A 20,058-nucleotide genomic window follows, 5' to 3' on the forward strand; every position below is an offset into this window, starting at 1 on the left:
GCTGTCTGTGCCCACACATAGCGAAGGCGATTGATTGGTATCTCATCGCAAGTTTGCTATGGAGCATCGGAGAGATTCACGATCGGCTTGTACATTATGAGAAAGCTGCGTGAGATCGTTACATAAATTGTTACAAGAGTTACTGTGAAGCTAGAAGTTCCTTACTGAATTATCGACGCCTTCTGCGCGAACAGAAAGTTTGTGCCAGTACAGCGAGAAAGTCGGCACATGAAACAGGACTAATTAGTTTGGCAATGAGTAAGCCGACTACCGCTACGTAGTTAAAAATGCTGCGGCTCGGTAATTTGACAATGCCATCGAACTAAAGATGTTTAATGAAGTATAGAGTGTCCAGCTGACTTTGACCTGTTTGCTCTCTGAAAGCTACGATTGTCGCACTTGTTCTGCCCAAATGGTGTAGAAGTAAAATAAAGAAAAAAAAACAAGATAACATTTTTCGTAATTGCAAAGCTAGTTTTCCTGCGAGACAGTTGGTCCAACTAATGGCGTCGTAGCCGTTTTTGCAAGCATTGTGTACAAAAGACTTTGCTTGTATTATTACTCTTAAAACGTTGAAGTGGCTTTCGTGATTAAACCGAGCGCATGAGGCAAGACCCAGAAAGTGCAACTAGAACGTCGTGTTTGAACCATGGCGGGTGGAGTCGGGCACATGTGCAGTGCAGAGAAGCACACTTGCGAATTAGTTAAAATGATTATTGTGCTTCGTTATGTTTGTTAAAGTGATTATTGTACTTCGTTATGTTTGTGACCGAGCGTTTAGTTCACTCTTATTATTCTTATCAATTTGCGGTGCCTAATTTTCCTGTCGCGTTTCTGTTCACAGGGGCAGCAGTCTTCAGGATGACCTGGAGATGAGCGACAGCGACGATGAGCAGGTGAGAACTCTGTCGAGAAAGCCTCCTCTGCGGCCGTGTCTCTTTCAGAATCGAACGTGTCGCAGTCCTGCTTTAGACAGGGCGTGTTGTCGCTTGGTCCAACGCCTCGGTAAACGAGCACCTTACGCTTACGCGTGCTCCTGCCCACATTGGTTTTGCGAGTTTGTCGATGCTCCGTTGGAAAGGGCAGTGACGCGAGCGTTGTAGGCGTGACGAGGAAGCATTCCCCGCAAAGAAGCAGATTCGGCTGTGCTGGTGCACTTTTCTTTCCAAACGTGCAGGCCGCTGGTTGCACCGATAGCGTGTAATTTGCAGTTCCCGCAGGTCTCTCTTTTCCTTCTTTTATGTAATGTTGAATCGCTATCAGTAAGAAGGCAGGTCGCCAGGCTCTAAAGAGGCTTCGTTCGGTATACTATCGGAAGCTGGGAATCCGACCTGAGAATGTCTTCGACAAAGATATAACAAGAGCATCCCGCCACAAACACAGGTATAATAGCAAACCGATTTTTACACGCACCATTGTATATAAACGTCCTTTCTTTTTTTCAAAAACTATTGTCGCGTGTAATGTGCTACCAAAAAGTTTTCATTTTCTTATGCCTCCTGAGTGAATCGTACTGAAGTTGTCCCGCTTTTGTATTATTGTGTATTTTGTTTTATTCTTCATTTTTAATTTCTGAAAATATTAATGTATACGTTCACTGTTTGTACCTCCTCTCCTGTTCGGATCTAAAATTCGAATCTAGTTTCTTCTACTCAAGACAGCCTTGCGCTGTCGACAATAACGTGACGTGATTGTGCAAGCGCTCAGGCGTCTCGCACCGTCGCGGCGTGTGTGCACTCGCTAGTGTGCACCACCTGCGGCGTTGCCCCAGCAGCTGTGGCAGACAGGTGCCGGACAGCCGGTCGAGAGTTCGGTCCCCCACTGCGGCGACCGCATTTCGGTGGGAGCTGCACGCCAAGGTGCCCGTGTAGTGAAATTTTTCTGCTCGCTAAAAGGGTGGTCAAAATAGTTCCTCTCGGAACTACATCGTGTCTCACAGCACAGGTGTTTCTCTTGGTCAATCAATCAATCAATCAATCAATCAATCAATCAATCAATCAATCAATCAATCAATCAATCAATCAATCAATCAATGTTATATGCACCGCAGATTCTAGCGGTTTTGAGAAGAGCATCGCAGTTTAGCGTTTACGCTCACATGTTAAAGCAGGCAACCGCCGCTTTTTATGAGACGACACTGCTTCTTGGGACTACTTCAGAGATGCTGTGGTTGTCGAGATTTGTGATCTGCCTTCAGTAACTTCAGATAATATTGTGCTTTTCAGCCATTGAAACAAGCACACACCATTCACTATAGAAACTGCTATCTGCTGCTAAACAGCCTGAAGGCTAAGCTTGCGCACTGCTAAAGTTTTATTTCTCCACAACTGAATTAGCTCAACTGTTATGTAGGACTAACTAACGCATTACTTTCGTCATTTTCCCCTATCGTCCGTTCGGAGTGCTTGCTCAATTCAATTCAGATAAAGATCTACTTACCACAACATGCACTAAGTGCAGTATTGACGTTGAGCTAGAAAGCTTGTAGAATACAGCCTGAGGCGTCTTGTATTTTCTATTTTCATTATGCTGGTAGTCGTGCGATACAGTGGTACATGTGTTCTCATGAACGTACGAGAGGCGATCGTGAACACAAGCACATCTTTATAGCGTGCGCTTAGTGCACCTTCATACCCAGTAATTAGCGCCACTGCGCGTGCTCAGGACCCAGACTGTATATACGGAGGGCCGATAGCATCCGCGAGCTCTTTTTCTAGAAATCCTTGAGATGGCCTTAGGGTTTGGCGCCTTGATAACTTGAATTAGTGTATCAAAAACCAAGCACTAGCGACCGTTCCCTGTGAGTAACGGAAACCAATCTCGAAGACTATGCTTTTGCGAACTACATGCCCCGGAAGTGATTGCATAGCCGGAAACGCGTCATAGTTGCTACATTTTAGACGAACGCCACCTATATTGAGCTGAGGAGCTCGCTGTGCAGCCACGAAGCACTGCATTTCTTTGATTTCATTTAGCGGTTTGCGAATATTCAAAACTTTCGAATAGCGCATCGAATAATGCCCTATTCGATTCTGTCTTCTAATCAAATAGTCGCTATTCGTAAATACAAATATTTTTAGAACAGCTTTGGAATATTTCATAATGTACATTGCGCCCAATGGATCCTAGAATTGAGGCAAAATTACGAGAAAATTAATTCCCGCGGTCATGGTATAGTTATAACAAATTAGAACTTGCGTTGTGGGGCAGGTTATGTCGCGCAGGTATCCAGAGTTCACCGGCAATACGGTGAATATTCGCCTTCTTCGAAGAGTTCAGTCTATGCAAACAAACTGCTCATTTGTTACTGGTGCTGTGCTTGTGTATTTAATAAAGAAGGGTTCATAATATTTGGGGTTTTACGTGCCAAAACCACTTTCTGATTATGAGGCACGCCGTAGTGGAGGACTCCGGAAATTTTGACCACCTGGGGTTCTTTAACGTGCACCTAAATCTAAGCACACGGGTGTTTTCGCATTTCGCCCCCATCGAAATGCGGCCGCCGTGGCCGGGATACGATCCCGCGACCTCGTGCTCAGCAGCCCAACACCATAGCCACTGAGCAACCACGGCGGGTTAAGGGTTCATAACGCGCGATATAATGGCAGAAACTCGCTGGCGTTGTGAGTACTAGATTATGAACGTTGTTTTGTATTAATTGTGAAAACTATAGCTCTTCGACATACGATTCGATTTGCATCTGACACTATTTGATTTGTATTCGATTCGATCTCTAGAATCACTGTTTGCGTGCCCCTAATCTCATTTTTTACGTTCGCATTTCCCTTCACTTGTTAAATTGTGCGTGCGTGGAGCGCGACAAGATGCGCCGTTGCAGACCATTTCCCAACAGCGAATGCGCTGAATGAGTAAACGCCGTCTGTAGTTATCGCTCGGGGCTCGGGCATGACTCTCCTCGAGTACTGCGTGCTCTCCGCGACCGCGCCAGTTGACGAAACACGTACACTGGCCGCGTGAGACACTGGGAGAAAAAAAAAAATGCAATTTGAGAGGGTTAGCGCGGCGTCTGCTCGGGCGTGTTCGGGTCGCGTTGCAAAGAGGTGTGTGTTCTTTTTGTTAGCCTCTGTGTTCGTCGCGGTTAGGTCATCACGGGTTGTTTTCGCCGTCGAGGCTAATTGCTGGAGTCTGCGACGAGCCTTCAGCGGCTAGGTTTCCTTCCTGTGCGCGCTTGTCTCGGAGGCTACCTTGTTATTGCGGCTGGGTTGTAGCGCTACTGCTCCTCTTGTCGAACGGCCGGTCTGCGTCCCCGGCGTCGGTTCAGTGGCGACTCAGGACGAGCACCTTGGCTTGCGACTCCGCGTTAGCGAGGACGCGGTCAGTTGGGGGACTACCAAGGAGGCGGCTACATGAAACTCCCTTGGCTTACTTTGGGAAGAAGGGCCCGCATGGACCAACTCCATAGTGTCCTAGTCGCGTCAGCTCCTAATGACAGTTTGTTGCGATGGGAGAATTCGGCAAATAAACTCGTTCGAACGCCAACCTGACTACTAGTATTCTATATATATACTATACTCCGCTCGACGCTTCGCCTCGGCTCGAGAGAGTGAAGCGTCGCAACTGCAGTCCCCGACGCGCCTGTCGGCGACACCCGAGCTAAAGTTTCGTAGCCGTGGGCCACTTTCAGAACATGTTCAACTCGTCGGAAAGTGCTATCCAAGGTTGCAAAGCTCTCGCGCGAGGGGCAGTTAGTTGTCGTATAACAAAATAAATTACGCTTGGGTAAAGCGTTTGCCACTCGACAGCCGGCACTGTTGCGACGCTCTGTAACCGTGAGTAAAATTTACCCATGGTTGAAATTCTTCGTTCGAGCGGGCTCGGTCGGTGTTAGACCGAAGTCGCAGGAGACGTGTATGATTGATTTAAAGGTCGCCGAGATGGATCTTCTATAGTTTAGTTGACGGGCCGCCTGATCGAGTTTTGGAGCGCTTTATGACAGTTTTGTTTTCATTATGTCTTATTTCGTCATAAATAGATGTTTCATTGTATTAAATGCGATATAACATTGCTCAAAGAAACGAAAAAAAAAATAAAGAAAGAAACCGTGAGTGTACTTTTTTCATCCTACGCCATCGGGGACTTGGCTGTTCTGGCAAAGCGCCACCGCATATCATTGCCGCGCAGGCTACCGCGCAAACGGCGCGCCTGGCTTATCCGCGCCGCCCTGCCGAAGGCATGCTCGACGCAGATCGGCCAACTCGCGCGCAGATGGAGCGGTGTGCGCGGTGACGCTATGCTGAAACTGCTAAACACCTGTTACATGTACGCCAACACTACAGCAAAGAATTACTTTTCTCCCTCAAATCCAAGAGAGTGTAACGATTATGGACAGCTGATGTCGCAGCCCAAGGAATCTTGATTTACTGGTGTGAGGAGAGATTGACAAAGCATGAAACAAAATGATAAAGTTACGGACATCGACGAGACATCGCATCATTGTTTATAGTATAGTGTGTATTGTTCAAGCACATCTCCCGTGAGACTGGATGCGTTCAGGCTAGTTACGTTGATGGTGCATTCAGCCTTGGACGTGATGCTGTTTACATACTTCTGGTCTTTTGTGTAGGATTAGGTTCAAGTTGCGTGTGGTTTGGCCTTTGCAAGCGGCCGTTCGGCATTTGCACCACCGAAACGAAAGAACAGAAAAACGGTTTCTTCAGTCAGGGCTCGCCTTGCGAACTTCAGCGAGCAAGCAGGAAGCGAGTCGGTGCCAAGCGAAAAGCCGCGACGTCCCGACTTCCTGTAAGGCAGTGCTCAACCAAGCCACGTGGGCCTCCTATTGCATTATGCGGCAGTGTGCTCTTGTCGGCTGGGTTTAGTAGCGGCCCAATCATTCTCGCTTAGTATTTAGCGTAGCCGATTTGAAAACAGCATCGCCAAATGCCCCCACCGCAGCTATGCTGTCCGGCGGGGCGTGCGGAAACCGGCCTTGTGAGGTCCGAGCAGAACGTGTGTAAACGCCATCGCTTTCTGCGGTGCCATTGTTGAAACGCCTGAGGCCGGTATACAATTATAAAAGCAGCTCGCCTGACAAGCATTCTCTCCGTAGAGCGTGTACTATCGCCGTGCACTTGTCCTTGCGATGAGCGGTTATGATTTAGTTGTCATAATTGAGGACGAACCGACGTCTTCAATTCACTGCTCGCGAGTTGTTGGTGAGGTTTCTTGCGATGCGTCATCACATTTTCTAAATTACACTTTTGTGTGTGGATCTTTCCTCCACCCCCCAACCCCCCACCCCACCCCCCGTTTTTGTTTTCAGGAGCCACCATTTCGCAAGACGTCGTCCTCGCTCGGTTTCTCCATATCGAAGAACCCGTGAGTAAAATCTCAATCATTCATCTAATCGATCACGCATCTTGTGTCGAACGCCTTAATGAAATTGTATCTATATAGTGCGAATTCAGTTATCGATAAGTATCTTTTATTTTATTTGCTTATTGCATATGATATATTAATTTTTACAACCTGCGTGAAATCATTACATTGTCTACGAGGGTTTTGCAAAAGTCCTACTCACAAAGTGGCATACGGGAGAGTAAACGTACAATACATAAATGTATTCTTTTTTAGATGTACTATTAGGCAACCTTTACATGATTGTGATATTGCAATTTATTGCCGAGTTGTAAAATTTATACTTACGTTTGCTGTTGCTTTTTTTTTTAATTTTCAATAATTTTTCTAGAATGTGACATTAATTGAAAATTGGCTTCCAAGTGGTTTGAACTCGTACTTTTGAGTGCAAGGAACCTCACGAAGATACAGTGGTTGCCGAGAAAAACAATTTCTTCGATTCCATGCTCTTAGCTCCCGAAGAACACCAGTGCGCCTGTGCGTGAATAGATGGAGGAACATTAAGAATATTTGTTAGCTGCGCAAACTTTGATTTCACTTCGTTCATGTTGTTCGAACGTTGCGTTCAGTCAGCCTTTTCTCTTTATCGCCGTTGGTTTTTAGTTCGCAGCGCCGGAAACGCACGTCATTTTTCTTCTGACAGACCGCTGTCAGGATTGGGGGCTCAATCCCATCGTCCGTGGTCCTTTGCCAAGATTGGAGTACGGCATGAATTCGAAGGTAGCTGGCCCATGCCGTCGTCCAACTTATTTACGCTGAGATCGTTGATGAAGTGAAGAACTGCTTCTCATCGAGAACGAGGAAAAGGGTTTATTTACAGAAATTAAATCAGTCTAACATGACTGCTTGAGAAAAAGAGTATTAGTCCAACAGGACTGCATGAGAGAAGTGACTCAGTCTAACATGACTGCTCAAGAGAAGTGTCCTCAGCATTCGCACAACCACAGTTTTTATACACTCGATCCGCCGGTCCTACGACGCGGCGACTGTTCGTTTACTCATCACCAACGCCCCGCTGCTCTGCAGAACAGTTTACGTACACAAAGGCAACCGCGCTCTGATGCCCGACGACGGCGTTGGCGGGTGCCGTTCCGGGAACTATCGTTGCCGATCGAGGGTCGCTCGTTGTTCCGTGCCACTCCGAACCGTGAGAAGCACAAAAATACGTCGTTCCCGCGGCAGCTTGTCCATGCGTGTCAAATCAGCTCCGCGTTGGGGAACTCCGGAATCATTGTTCATGCACCGAACTAGTTCCGTCACAATGTCGAAGGGGCTGGAGGAAGGCGGCGTATTCCAGCGCAAAGGTCGCTTCTTTGAACGCCTCCCAGCTGCAGCGACGGAGAGGGAGAGGTGCGCGTCGTGTCGCCCTGTCGTAACTGTGTGGCAATCTTGTTTCGCAGCACGCCATTCTTGACACCGCACAACACACCCTGTGGGGTTGTATTGTCTTCACTTTTTCTCTTGAAGAATGGTTTAATTGCAGTGCGAACTTTTGTAATAGCTCCTTGCCTTTAATGTGAGATTCGTGTCGTGAACGCTTTCTCTCTTTCGGCTACGCACATTGGCGTACATGTAAGTTGGTTGCACTGCATTGACATTCTGTGGCCTACGGCGGTATTGAACGTCAGTGCGAGGCTTTTCGTCCCGCGTCGCTTGCTTGCTGTTGCCGAGCATGACGTGCGGCGAAGTTTCGCATCGTGTCGTCAGCTTTGCATGAGCGCGGGCAACCACTGTGTTGACGAGTTAAGTTGCACCTGGGATGGAATCGCGGCTACAAAGCGATCATCTTCTTCTCGTCAAGGACAAGCGGACGCGGGGCGCCGTCTCGCCTGACGGCCGGCGGTACTCTCTTCCGCACCTTGTACAGCCCGGCGTATTTTGCTCTGTTATCTTGGGTCAATCCTTTTCGCCGTAATTGGTTCCTCCCGCGTGCGCGATGCCTCTGCTGCAATCGCGTCTTTCCCAGGGCGTTCGCTCGCTACGTCGGCGGCGCTGGCTTCCGGTGATTGGCTCGCGGAAGAGGCCAATCAGTGTTTCGATGAAGCAGGATGCTTCTTCTCCACGCGGCACTTCGCGCGCGAGAGAGGCCGCCGAGGCAGCTCTCGAAGCTCCCTGCGACTTCCTGAAGCATTTGGGGACTCGCTTGCGGAAGGCTAGACGGGGCAACTGGAGAGTGGAGCTCGCCTCCTGAAGTCATGGGTTCGCGGCACTGAAATATTTCTATCTCGGCTATTAATGAACCAATACGATTTTTTTTATTTATTTTTTTGCAGAACGCGCCATAGAGGGCACGTAACAAGTTCCAGCGTGTAACTATCTGAGATGGCACCAGCTGGCGGCACGTTGTACACAAACTGACACAATAGTTTGCTTATTTGACGCGGCCCGTTCCTGGCGGCGAGCGTCGGCGTTGCCCCTCGTAACCGAGCGAACACAACGAATGATGAACGCGAAGCGCCGCGGGAGAGGAAAGACGGTGACAGCGGAGAGCGCGAGGGGAAAAGCGGAATGAGGATGATGCAGCAGAATCATGAACCGGAGGGGAGGCTATGGGCGAAAGCGTGAGATGAAAAGCATAGTGCCGCGCAAGACGGGCTTTGCGGGGACGATGGCTACGAGATGGCACAAAAGTAGCGCGCATCGTCTGTATGGAAACAAAGCGCTGCATGAGTGGAGGTCTGTCTGCGGCGGCTGCCGTGAATCGCGGCCACGCGTCGCCCACGTGCCGCCTATCGCGATCTCCCGATCAGCGAAGCAGTCGCGCCACATTTCGCTCCGCTTGCAACGTGCCGCACGAGACAGATTGTCCGCGCCAGCCTATGTCGTGAAACGAACACACGTATACAGCTGCGCTCAAATTTCGCGCTAAGGAGTATCGTAATCGTCGGTGAACCATTTTTTTCTTGCACTAACTAAACGAAAGAAAACAAGGTCGTTAGGAAATAATGACTTTCTTTAATGCACTCAATAAAAAACGAACACTGGCCTTTCTATTTTGCTTGTGCTGCAGGCGATGATTAGAAGGAAAACAACATCGTGCCTATCGGTTAGGACCGAATCCACGGCCTCCGTGTGCCGCCTCCACCCTTCTTGCGATTCCGCTATGCCTATGTTCGGTATCTGTGTCGATAGTCCACTGCACACAGCTAGCCCCTAATTTTATTCGTTTTCAAATGTTTGCTCTCCCTTAACGTTCGCGTATCGATCGCGTCCTTCGTGGGCACGGCCCGCGTTTCCACCCGGCGGCGAGCCGGTTGCGCTGCTCGCGGTTACGACTCGGGCGCTGTTGCGTCATGCCCGCGTCGGGTTGCGCAGGGTCATTACACAAGAGGCTGCGGGAGGTTGTTAGCCGTCTGACTCCACTAATCTAAGCGGAAACGAATTGCGGCGGCAGCGAATGGCATTGCAGTGGGGATTAACTTTCTTGCTGGTGTCAGCCCGAAACGTGCTGACATTGGGTCGCCTGTTTCAGCGGCGTCGGGGGCCGAGAGGAAGCGTGGAGCAGACGGTACCTTGGCCGGTCACATCGCGCCTTATTAGGGCGCAGCGAGTGAGGTTGCCTTACCAAATCTTTGCGGGAAGTTGCGTTACGCGCTTGCCGTTTCCCACTAAAGACTGCCTCACTACACTTATCACGGGAATAATATAGGTCCTTGCCCGTAGTGAAAAAGACAGCAGCCTAAGAGAGCTCACTAACGAAGGAAAACACTAAGGAAGCCCGTATTGGCTAGCATCACCTTGTGCACTATACGTGTTTGCGGCCACCGCCAAACGGACATCTGAATGTGTTCTAGCACATCGCCGGCTCTTCAGTAGCTGTCGACGCGAATCAGTGTGGCCGGACGCGTCCCGGCATCGAAGGTCCCGACATTGGTATCTGCGGCGTGTGGTTTCGTACGTGTTATTTCGGGTAATTCGCCGTATTCGGGCCACGGCTGCACTGTGTGGACGTGTTGACCATAGCGCAACCCTCTTCCATTGTTGCCGCTACGAGCGCGTGCTCTTGTGCAGCGCAGGGGCGACGTACGAATGGCGACTGCGTTTTGAGCATCAGTTGTACGCTGGCGGTCCGCGCCGACGCGTGTTTTTCCTTCCGTTACCTGCGGCCCGAGAAAAAAAATCACCCGCCGCGTAGAAACTCGATAACCGGCGCCCCCTCCCCTTCCCTCGTTCCGCGAGCCGTCATAAAACGTTCCGCGCCGTCGAAGGACGGCGCCGAGAAACATTCTTTGAGGAAGCCTTCTCCGTGCTCTTCCCTCTTTCTTTGTCTTCTGGTGCGTCTCCCCAGTGACCTGGTCACACGTGTGCCTGCCACTTCTGATGCTACTGCAGCCTTGACGAAATGCCTGGCAGTGGCACGTGCCAGTTGCAGACTGACCTCGAAACTTTTTACAGATATTATTTAAGGTAGTGTAGCTGTAGCTTTGCAGCATAAAACACAATAGATCAGAATGTTCTCCATCTTTTTCAGCCAGTGGAAGTAAGCATATTTGGCATGATAATAATGTCATACTGAGAAGTTTACTCTAGCTTCCAAGATCCATTGTCTCAAGGCATTAACAACATGCATTTGTGGTTTTGCCCCACTCTGTTGGCGTTTGTAAATATTTCTTTTCTCTGTGGCTTCTGTTATGATTGCAGATCATCTCCAAATGAAAGCATCCTTCAGCCGCCATCTCTTGTTGAGAAGATGTCATCATCAGAGTCAAGCTCCAGCGACTCTGATGACTCCTCCTCTGCATCAGGCTCGGGAAGTGACTCGGAAAGCTCGGACAGTGAAGGCTCCGCTCCAGAGACAAGCAGAGAGGTGGGCTTGGGCACCGGCCTCTCATTGCTTTCTATACTGGCTGTCTGAAAAATACTGAAGGTAACCTCTGCTAGCTTAACATTAACCATATTTTTGTTACTTCCCTGTGGTATGCTATGGTAATGCAAGAGGTCCCTACCGTAAAGTACTGCACAGCTGTCCATAGGCATGTTAGCAGCTATGCCTATTTATTAGACATTGTATATGACACTGCACATCTCAAGCGAACACTGTTCTCTGGGTGCCTTAACTGATGCCACCCTACTGTTGTCAGAATGGGCCAATGTGCTTTCAGGCCTACAGGGAACTAGCGTGTACAGGGAACAACAACAACAACAAAAAACAACTGTTAAAGAAGACTTTATTTAAAATTGGCTAAAAGAGCTGTCCCGTTTGTCTGATTTTGACAAAGGTCGACTATGTTGCTGTCCTCCAGGGAGTGCCTTCTTTTCTTATGCAGCCAAGCACCCAGAGCTGGAAGCTTGCTGACCTCATTGAGAAGCGCAGCTCTCCTGCGGGTTTGGGAGCTAGCTTGGCCCCCATGGGTCAGCAATCGCGAGCCGAGGATTCCCTCGTGGATGAGGACTCCTTCACGCCTATCCTCTCCCAGTACCCGAACAGGGATGCTGACCTCGGCCTCATGCTCAAAAGGTCTGTACTTTTTCAGTAGTGAATGTTTTCCTGGCTGGCTTGTTTAGATGCAATGCTGAAAACAGAAATTCCTCAGATGTGGTTTCGAAGTTTGCGTCATGCTGGCTCTGCTTTCATCGTTGCAGCTATAAAGAAAACTCAGCTATGTTTTCTTCATTTTTCTTTTTTGTTATATCGTCACATGTGCTTTTTATTGATGCCTTCATAACTCATTGGAAAGAGTGTATGGAAGAGTGCATAAGTTTGATTTATAAGTTTTGGTGATACTAACATACTTTCAACTCTAGTGTGATGTATCGTGTAGTAAAATTTTTTGGTTGTTTGATAAGCGTTTAATAGAACTTGCAGCATTTCTGCACTAACTAGTAGACAGCAGTTACATAGAATGAAAGTAACACGATAGAGCGTGTCCCAAAACGCCAGCATTTTTTCATCACATCTGCTGCTGGTATGCTGTGAAGGCAATGTCGCTAAATGTGATTTAGTGAGAACACAAGCTCTTGTTGGCTCCAGGCTGTCATTACAGGTATTTTTTTCATCCAAGGCATTTAAGAAAATATTCTGTCACAATGGCTTTTTCTTTCTGGTGCTTGGATGTGTGGGTTGCAAAGAAAACTAAATCATGCCAATTTTCTTTTTTTCTGCACTATGTTCATTTTGTGATGCTTGCAACATCGAATAAACCTGTATGTTACGCAGGTACAGGGGGACTAGAAATACGAACAGCAGAGCACACAGCCTGGGAGCATCGCCATGCTCTCTACCAGGCAGTCCCGAAAAGCTAGGCCCCTGGCGTGGTTAGGCCCTAGATTTAGATACACATATGCACAGCTTTTGAAACCTCCTGTTAGAAGGTGCAAAAGTTATCTCGGGCCACACTCTGACATTTTAATTTTTGAGGCCTTTGTACAGGGTTGTCCGCTCTTAAGGGAAATGTGCGAGGCCGCGTTTCGAAGAGTGCCACATGTGGCTGCTGGACAAGCTGCTTGCACATGCGCGTTGAGAGCCAAAGGCGGGGCCCTGTGGCGTATTGTCTGTTACTGTGACGGCATGCACAAAACCTCAGCGCTCCTGCGCAAGTATAGTTCTCCTGGTGGTGGTGCTTCTGGCGCCTGTGGTGCGCCGCGGAGCACGGCCTTGTGCTCATGTTCTTCTCCTAAGAGTGGACGACCCTGTACGTGTTGGTTTCTAAGATTATATGAATTGCACGCTAAGTGCTGCCTATCACCATCAAGGTCAAAAGCATCGTCATTTAGGGCTAGATTCTGGCATACATGCCGCCCTATAGGTAGAGGCTGAAAGCAGAGGCACATACAAATTTTACAGCTGCTTTTAATGGCAAATCTGCTGTGTAGATTTTGTCAGAATACTGAAGGTTGTGTGGTTGCATTTGTTTAAAGAAACAATTTACAATAGTGAAATACCAGCTGTATAAAGCCTGATGTCGGGAAGAAACAGGCTCGTCTTAGCAGTACTTTCTGATTATAAGGCAGAATATTGCAAATAAATTATGCCAACATGCTTATGATGAGCAATTGTTCAGACTCCACATGAGTAGAGAACATGAGCAACAATATTTGGTCCTTTTTGACAGTTGAAACACAGGATCTGACTTCCACATGGTCTTGCTTTACAGTCCCAGCCCACAAGGCCTGGACCTGATTCGCTCCCCTGTCACGAAGCCGTCAAATTTTCTTCTTTCCCCGGTGCACTCAAGCCCATCCCGGAGTCCACCGCCCTTGACCAGCCACGCAGGGGCGGCTCCACGTAGTCCGTCACCTCCGGACCATCAACCTGCGCCTCTGACGGCGAGTGTAACGGCCGCTTTGTCTGACGACGAAGGTCCTTGCCAGATGCAGAATGGCAGGATAACCATGAGGCTGGGCAAGCAGCAGCCGGCACAACCCAAGTCAGAACCTGAGCCCGCAGCTGCCAAGCAACAGCCAGAGCCAGTAAAGCGGTCATGGCCATCCAAGGCTGCCAAGAAAGAGACTAGTCCCAGCCTGGCCCCACCCCCCAGGAACAAGACACCTGTCACCCCAGTCCTGCCTGCAAAAACTGAACCGGTGGAAGGCGATGTCACAGCCAGGGAACCCACGCCCATTGGCATTACTCCAGCAGTCAGTCGGACGACTTCAAAGCGGAGTCATTCGGACCGCTACAACGAAAAACGTTCCAAAATTCACAAGCCACGCTTGGTGCTGTCTGACTCGTCCAGTGATGATGAGGCACCACCTCCTCCATCGGCTGTGGGGAGGCTATCCTCCAGCGAGGACAGCAGAGTTGATCAACGAACTTCCGCCAAGGCTGCGCCATCGCGTGTTCGGCCACCAAAGCCATCCCGTGGTGATTCTAAAGTGCACAAGGATGAGCTGGTTGTACCCAAGAGGGAAGGGATGGGCATACCAAGGACTCCTCCCGAACCTCCTTCACTGTTGTCTCCCATTGGGCAGCGCAGTGGCAGTGAAGTTCGGGACAGTGCGCCTGCCACAGCCTCATCGGATAGCATGGTTGTCTCCATTGCCTTAAGCCGCCTCCTTCGGTTGCCTGGCCGGCTAGTGAGGCAGCAGCCGTCTCCATCCCTCTCAAAAGAGCACCCGCTGGATGCAGGTCCGGCTGTGCTTAATCAGAAGCCCGATGTGTCAAAGCATAACTTGTGTGGTAGTGCAGTGTCTTCCCCAGTGAAGGGCAAGTCAAGCTCGAAAAGGAAAAGTTTGCCGGACGAGGACAGGGGAAGCAGAGAGCAGGAAAAGAAGCGGAGGGTGTCAACTAGCTCCAGTGGCTCGTTACGAGTCAAGAGAGAGTGAGTGAGAGCCTGGGATGTGATTGCTGTAGTGTGGTTGTAATGTCATACACTGAAACTGCTAGGGTCAGTTTATGAATATTTGTAGTCGAGGGCACAGGCCTGAATCGTTTTGAGTGCAATGACTCGGCCTCATTGCACCCACTGACCAAAGCTAAAATAATCTCTTATGCTTTCTTGACCAGCCGTTTGTTGCTGCAGGAAACACGGTATTATATTACTTGCACAAAGTTAAAACATTTTGAATAGATCAAACCAACTCTATGTTAGCTGTAATGGTGGCTTTGGAAAAAGTTCTTTTTATGGCAATTCATGGTGTACAGTCGACTTCCACGAATTCGACCATGATGGTATGGACGATATTGATCGAACTGTCTGACTGGTCGAATTAAACAAGATGTAGAGGGAATTGCAAAACACACTGCTGATTCATTTGGCTGAATTTGGCAGATATTAACACGCCCCTCTATCAAACGCATGCCCGTTTTTTTGTGTGTCCAAAGTAGAAAACTAGCATAGCAATACCGTTAAAGCGCCTAAACAAAGTAGAACTCTAACGTGCACCTGATTTTTAGCAAGAAAAGTGGGCAACGGACTGTGTGTCCCTGCCCTGTGGCGTTCGATTTCCTTAAGTCAGCTTTGCTGCAATATAGCTGTGTTTTGCGGCAAAGCATACAAATGTTACGAATGCGATTTCTGGCTCAGTTTCTCTGGGGGAAAATGAAGGCACATGTTAGAATCAGGTAAATACTGAAATCAGACGGTTGTGAGCTACTATTATTGCTTGCAAATCGTCCTAGGGTAGACCGACAATAGGCGCTTTTGACAGGAGGTTGACGTGTGTTCAACGCATTCGCCGTCTCTTGAGCTCTGCTGAGACATGTTGCCAGTAAAGGGGTCGCTTTTCTGGTCATTTAGGGGTAAAGCGCTTGCGTGCTGACTGGTAAAGTTCAAATTACCCAGTAAAGACCAATTCTAGGATTGAAGTAACGAAAATTTGGTCGCATAGAAATTAAAGGGCGCTGGCTGGAACCTCTAGTTGGGATCGAAATAATAAAAAAATTGAATAACGGTAGCAAAATTAATGGAAGTCTGCTCTTTGGGCTCACTGAATGCGTGCGCCAGTGATTCAGAATTTGCACAAGTTTGCGTGCCATAATGGTTTTCCAAGTTGCTTTGCTGTAGCCAGTAATGTGTCACATTGGTAAGGGGACCAAGGGTACATGCTGGCTAGGCAGGAGGGTCTTTAGAATGCAGTGTTTACATAGGAGTTGGATCATCTGTGACACGGCAGCCATGCACACTGATCGTTTCCCATGTGAATATTGTGCCGTGACGTCACGACACAGTATCCTCCTGAGAAAGAAAGCCGAAGTTGGTTGTAAGAAAGCTGTCATATTAAATTATTTATGGTGCTATGAGGCTAGTCACTATTTTTCTAGAGCTTAGAGGTGTAGAGCCTTCATGTAAGACAAAAAAAAAAGAATATTCATAAATATCATGTCAGTACCCCAGTCAATACTGACTCAAATGAAGCACCGTATGTACTCGTGGAAAGGCCGCCCTTGTGCAAGAGCTGCAGCCCCATTTTGGAGGGCAAGATTTTGTGAAAAAGTTTTGTTCTGTTGCCGCTAGGTGACGCTAGCTGCTTTTCAGTCAACGCCGCTGTGCCATTATTTCTTCATATGGCGCATCATCTTGGCAGTGTTTCCAGTCAGATCGGTGGAATTTCGCCTCTAGAGAAGGGAGCCCTGTTTGAGTCGGCGCTGGCCAGGGACGATGGGCCGGCATCTGATGTCGTTTACTCCAGTATTATGTCATTTGTGCCTCTCTTACCCTCTGCTACCGCTGCAGAAACAGTACGACCTCTAGCAGGCCATCATCAGCCTGATTAGCGTTAAGGGCTGCATGCAGCAAAGATTCTAGAAAGAAGCTGCAGCCTTTACACAAGTATATACGGTAACCAAGTGTCGTTAGTAACCTAGTGCCAATATTTTTTGTGTTCCGATTTACTTGTTATTGATGGTCAGTCATGCAACTCTCTAAATATTGATTTTACTACCAATGTATCAGTGTATTAGTCCACAAGTTCAGATTACCGTTTGAAGCCTGTGAGGCGGTTAATCTGGCCAGTTTACATCTTCCTCCTAGCTCTTTCTCTGGCTCTAGAAAGTCCATGAAAGTTTTAAAAAGACTGACATCATCTCATCTCGATTGAGTGCTTCATCACTGTGGCTTTTGAATACAGTCAAAGCTGGATATATTGAATCTGAAGGGGATAACAAAAAGGTTTGATATATAGGGAATTCAATATATAAAATAAAAATTTTATTACAAGAATCTTCAAGTGGATTTCACAGCTGTTTGTTCTACACAATAATTCGTTATATGTAGGTTCGATATATCCAGGTTTGACTGTACACTGCAAATTAACAGGCACTGGGCATAATATGCATCAATCTTTCTTTATTTCACATTGCACCGAGAAAACATTGATTCAAAAGAGAGACTGCACCAGAAAAAGAAATGCTTTTTAGTTTTGAAACCTTCTCTGACAAAATCTACACTTCTAAACTGAAACAGTATCCATCAAATCATTACTTAAGGCGTTAGCTAATTTATTATAGGTATTTCTTTTTTCAGTACTATCGATATCCAGGGATCACTAAAGAGAGTATTGGTTGCGTGATGTACTCATGGTGCACTTCTTCTAATTGCTGATATTGGTGATTATAGCAATAGAGGTGGGGAGGCAGTTTCACTTTTTTGTAGTGAACAGTGTGAATAAATAAAAGCAGATACAACTGCAACATGGCGGGATATGATATTGAACTCACTGTCATTTTGCACCAGTTGCCAAAATTACACAAGTTTTGTTTTGTTTTACTCCTTCTATCATTAGTAACTTGGTTATGATGGCGTGGCACCTTTCAGTCCTTATCGTAGTGAGTAGTAGTGATTCGGCAAAGCAAATTTTGCCAGTATAGTTGAAAAATTACTCTTAAGTGTCTCCCTTGAGGTGCTAATTTTGTTTGGTTTTTTTCCTTTGCACAATGTCTTGCCACAGGTCAGTTGAACTGCCACGGCCAGATGATGAATCGGAGAGCCGGCAAGAGTGGCCAGAGCCTCTACGCTCATGTGACAGCCCAAGCAGTTTGAGTTCGTACTCAAGTCAGCGGAGTGGCACACGGCAACACCGTGGGCGCCCCTCTTCATCCAGCAGGAGTCGCTCTGAAAAAGGCTCTGCGTCTCGGAGAGAGACAACGCCTTCTAGTGAAAAGTCCAAGAGGCACCACAATCACCACCGGGACAAGAAAAAGTCATCTGGCTCAAGAACCCGGTCCCACTTGGATGGGGCGTCATCGTCGAGTAAATCTCGCGCTGCACCTGATGATCCAAGCTCCGACCCCAGTGCCATGGCAGGCAGCACAGATGTCGTTTCTTCTAGTCAGGTGAGAGCCCCTGTGTTCAGGTCTATTTAGTATTCCTGCACTGGTTGAATTGCTCACATCACATTTGTTTGTTCAGTGTAATTTTTATGCAGAATTCAATTTACATAGTTGGCATGGAGCTCTTGCTGTTGCTTGTGCAAATGTCGAAAAAGTGCAGTGAGTTGCACTTGTGTGCAGTTAAAAAAGCTGGCATGTTTCCTTCAGTGGAAGATTGAATTACGCTGCCCGTTTTTATGTGAACCAGTTGAGGAAGTTAAGTGGCGGTAGCCATAGGTAGTAGGTTTAGCATGACAAATTTATGCCAACAATTGCTCCATCTTGGGTGTCGTTACACTGTATTTAAAAAATAACTGTTCAACGAGTCATCGTCACTATGAATACACAATGTAGATATGGTACTTCCTTACAATGAATTGCATTGGGCGTTTCCATAAAAATTAGGTGTTGCAGGCCTACACGCGCAATGCCCCTTTCCTCTATGCCCTCAAAGAGCATTGAGCTTTCAACACACTAGCATGGCTAAGGTGCACTGCATCACTGTGGGAAGAGCAAAAATAAGCAGGGGCATATGTCATGGTAAATAGACATGACAGTGCTTGAGCAGACCAAGTTGTCATACATCACCACAGAAGAGAATCTTTTTTCGGCACAGTTGCTTGACACAATTGCCATGCAAGCCATGTGTCTGGCCTGGTAGAATTCAGTGACTGTAATTAATTTAACCTCAACAAATATAACGGAATCGGTCTAACTATATGGCAAGTCGAAATAAGGAGGCAGGAAGACATCTGAACGCACCGATGCTTCATTTGGCATTATTTGCTTGATCCTAACACACCCTTAAACCTAACACTCACTCGGTGTTTTAGGGGTTCATAGTATAACATGCAGATCTAGCACGCTCATGTGGCTGCTCACTAAAATCAAGTCCCTAGGCTATTGTTATTCGTCGAGCTTGAGTCGTGTGCTTTGACTTCATATGCTTAATCTTGTTTACGTTAAACCATATTTGATAACTTGAGGGTGCATTCCAACCTGTTCTGCAGGTGAATTCTTGGGAAGGGCTCCTGTCGAGCTCGGATCAGAGTGAAGTGCACGGGCACGAGACACCCGGTAGCCGCATGGGATCGCTGGGCAGCGGGGGGATGTCGTCGGCCATGCCGGTTGGGACTGGAGGCCTTCTGACGGTGAAGAAGGAGGAGCCCGCCGACGGGCATAGCCAGCGGGGCAACCCATCCCAGCTCCTGTCGTACAACTCGCACCGAGAGTGGGAGTCAAAGTAAGTGTTCTGGGCTGCTGCACCATTGATGCTGAAGGCTCAACTCATCAATTCATTTTTGTTGTGCCACATTAACTGGTACAAGTCAGTTGGCACCTTCTGCAGTGGCTATGGCATTCTTCTACTGAACACAAGGTCGTGGTTTAATTCTCGGCCCCGGTAGCTGCATTTCAATGGGGGCAAAATGCAAAAATGCTCTTGTGCTTAGATTTAGATGCATGTTCAAGAACCTCAGGGGATCTGAATTATTGTGGAGCCCTAGACTAAGGCGTTTCTCATAGCCCCGCTGTTGTTTCAGAATGTCAAACCCAATCAATCAAGGTGGGTGGTCAAATGATGGTAGCACTACGGCATTCCTAAGTTGCAAATGACCTTCAATGGGCCATTTTCTGTGGAATTGGCACTGGCTTCAACAGTTTCATGGATGATGCTTCTTTAGCTAGAATGCATGCACTAATTATTTGTTGATAGCTGGTTTTGTGGCCACGTAAAATGATGCTGCCTGTGTATTTCACTTTTATGGTCATTGCCAGAACTTTATTGAACTGTTGAAGATGCTCATTTGCGAGGATCAACTTCTGTGAGAACAGAGAAAAATTTTGTCTGTTCTTGATTGTCAGATGCAGTGTATCACTTTTGACTACAGTAGAATCACAATAATATGATCACACCTGATAAAAAATTTCAGGAT

At 47.6% G+C, this 20,058-nt stretch overlaps 1 protein-coding gene across 3 annotated transcripts in view; it reads left to right on the forward strand.

Annotated features, from left to right (window-relative positions):
* The window catches only part of LOC135903897 (AF4/FMR2 family member 4-like), a 209,078-nt gene that overhangs the window by 178,426 nt on the left and 10,594 nt on the right, over positions 1-20,058 (forward strand). For all 3 annotated transcript variants that reach the window (XM_065434347.2, XM_065434348.2, XM_065434346.2), the window contains 7 exons: positions 845-896; positions 6,281-6,336; positions 11,017-11,182; positions 11,643-11,833; positions 13,470-14,636; positions 17,704-18,088; positions 19,135-19,367. In XM_065434347.2, the coding sequence (XP_065290419.1) occupies positions 845-896; positions 6,281-6,336; positions 11,017-11,182; positions 11,643-11,833; positions 13,470-14,636; positions 17,704-18,088; positions 19,135-19,367 (2,250 nt within the window). The remainder of the gene's footprint in view (positions 1-844; positions 897-6,280; positions 6,337-11,016; positions 11,183-11,642; positions 11,834-13,469; positions 14,637-17,703; positions 18,089-19,134; positions 19,368-20,058) is intronic.

The sequence above is a fragment of the Dermacentor albipictus genome, chromosome 3, assembly GCF_038994185.2.
Source record: "Dermacentor albipictus isolate Rhodes 1998 colony chromosome 3, USDA_Dalb.pri_finalv2, whole genome shotgun sequence".
Classification (NCBI taxonomy): domain Eukaryota; kingdom Metazoa; phylum Arthropoda; class Arachnida; order Ixodida; family Ixodidae; genus Dermacentor; species Dermacentor albipictus.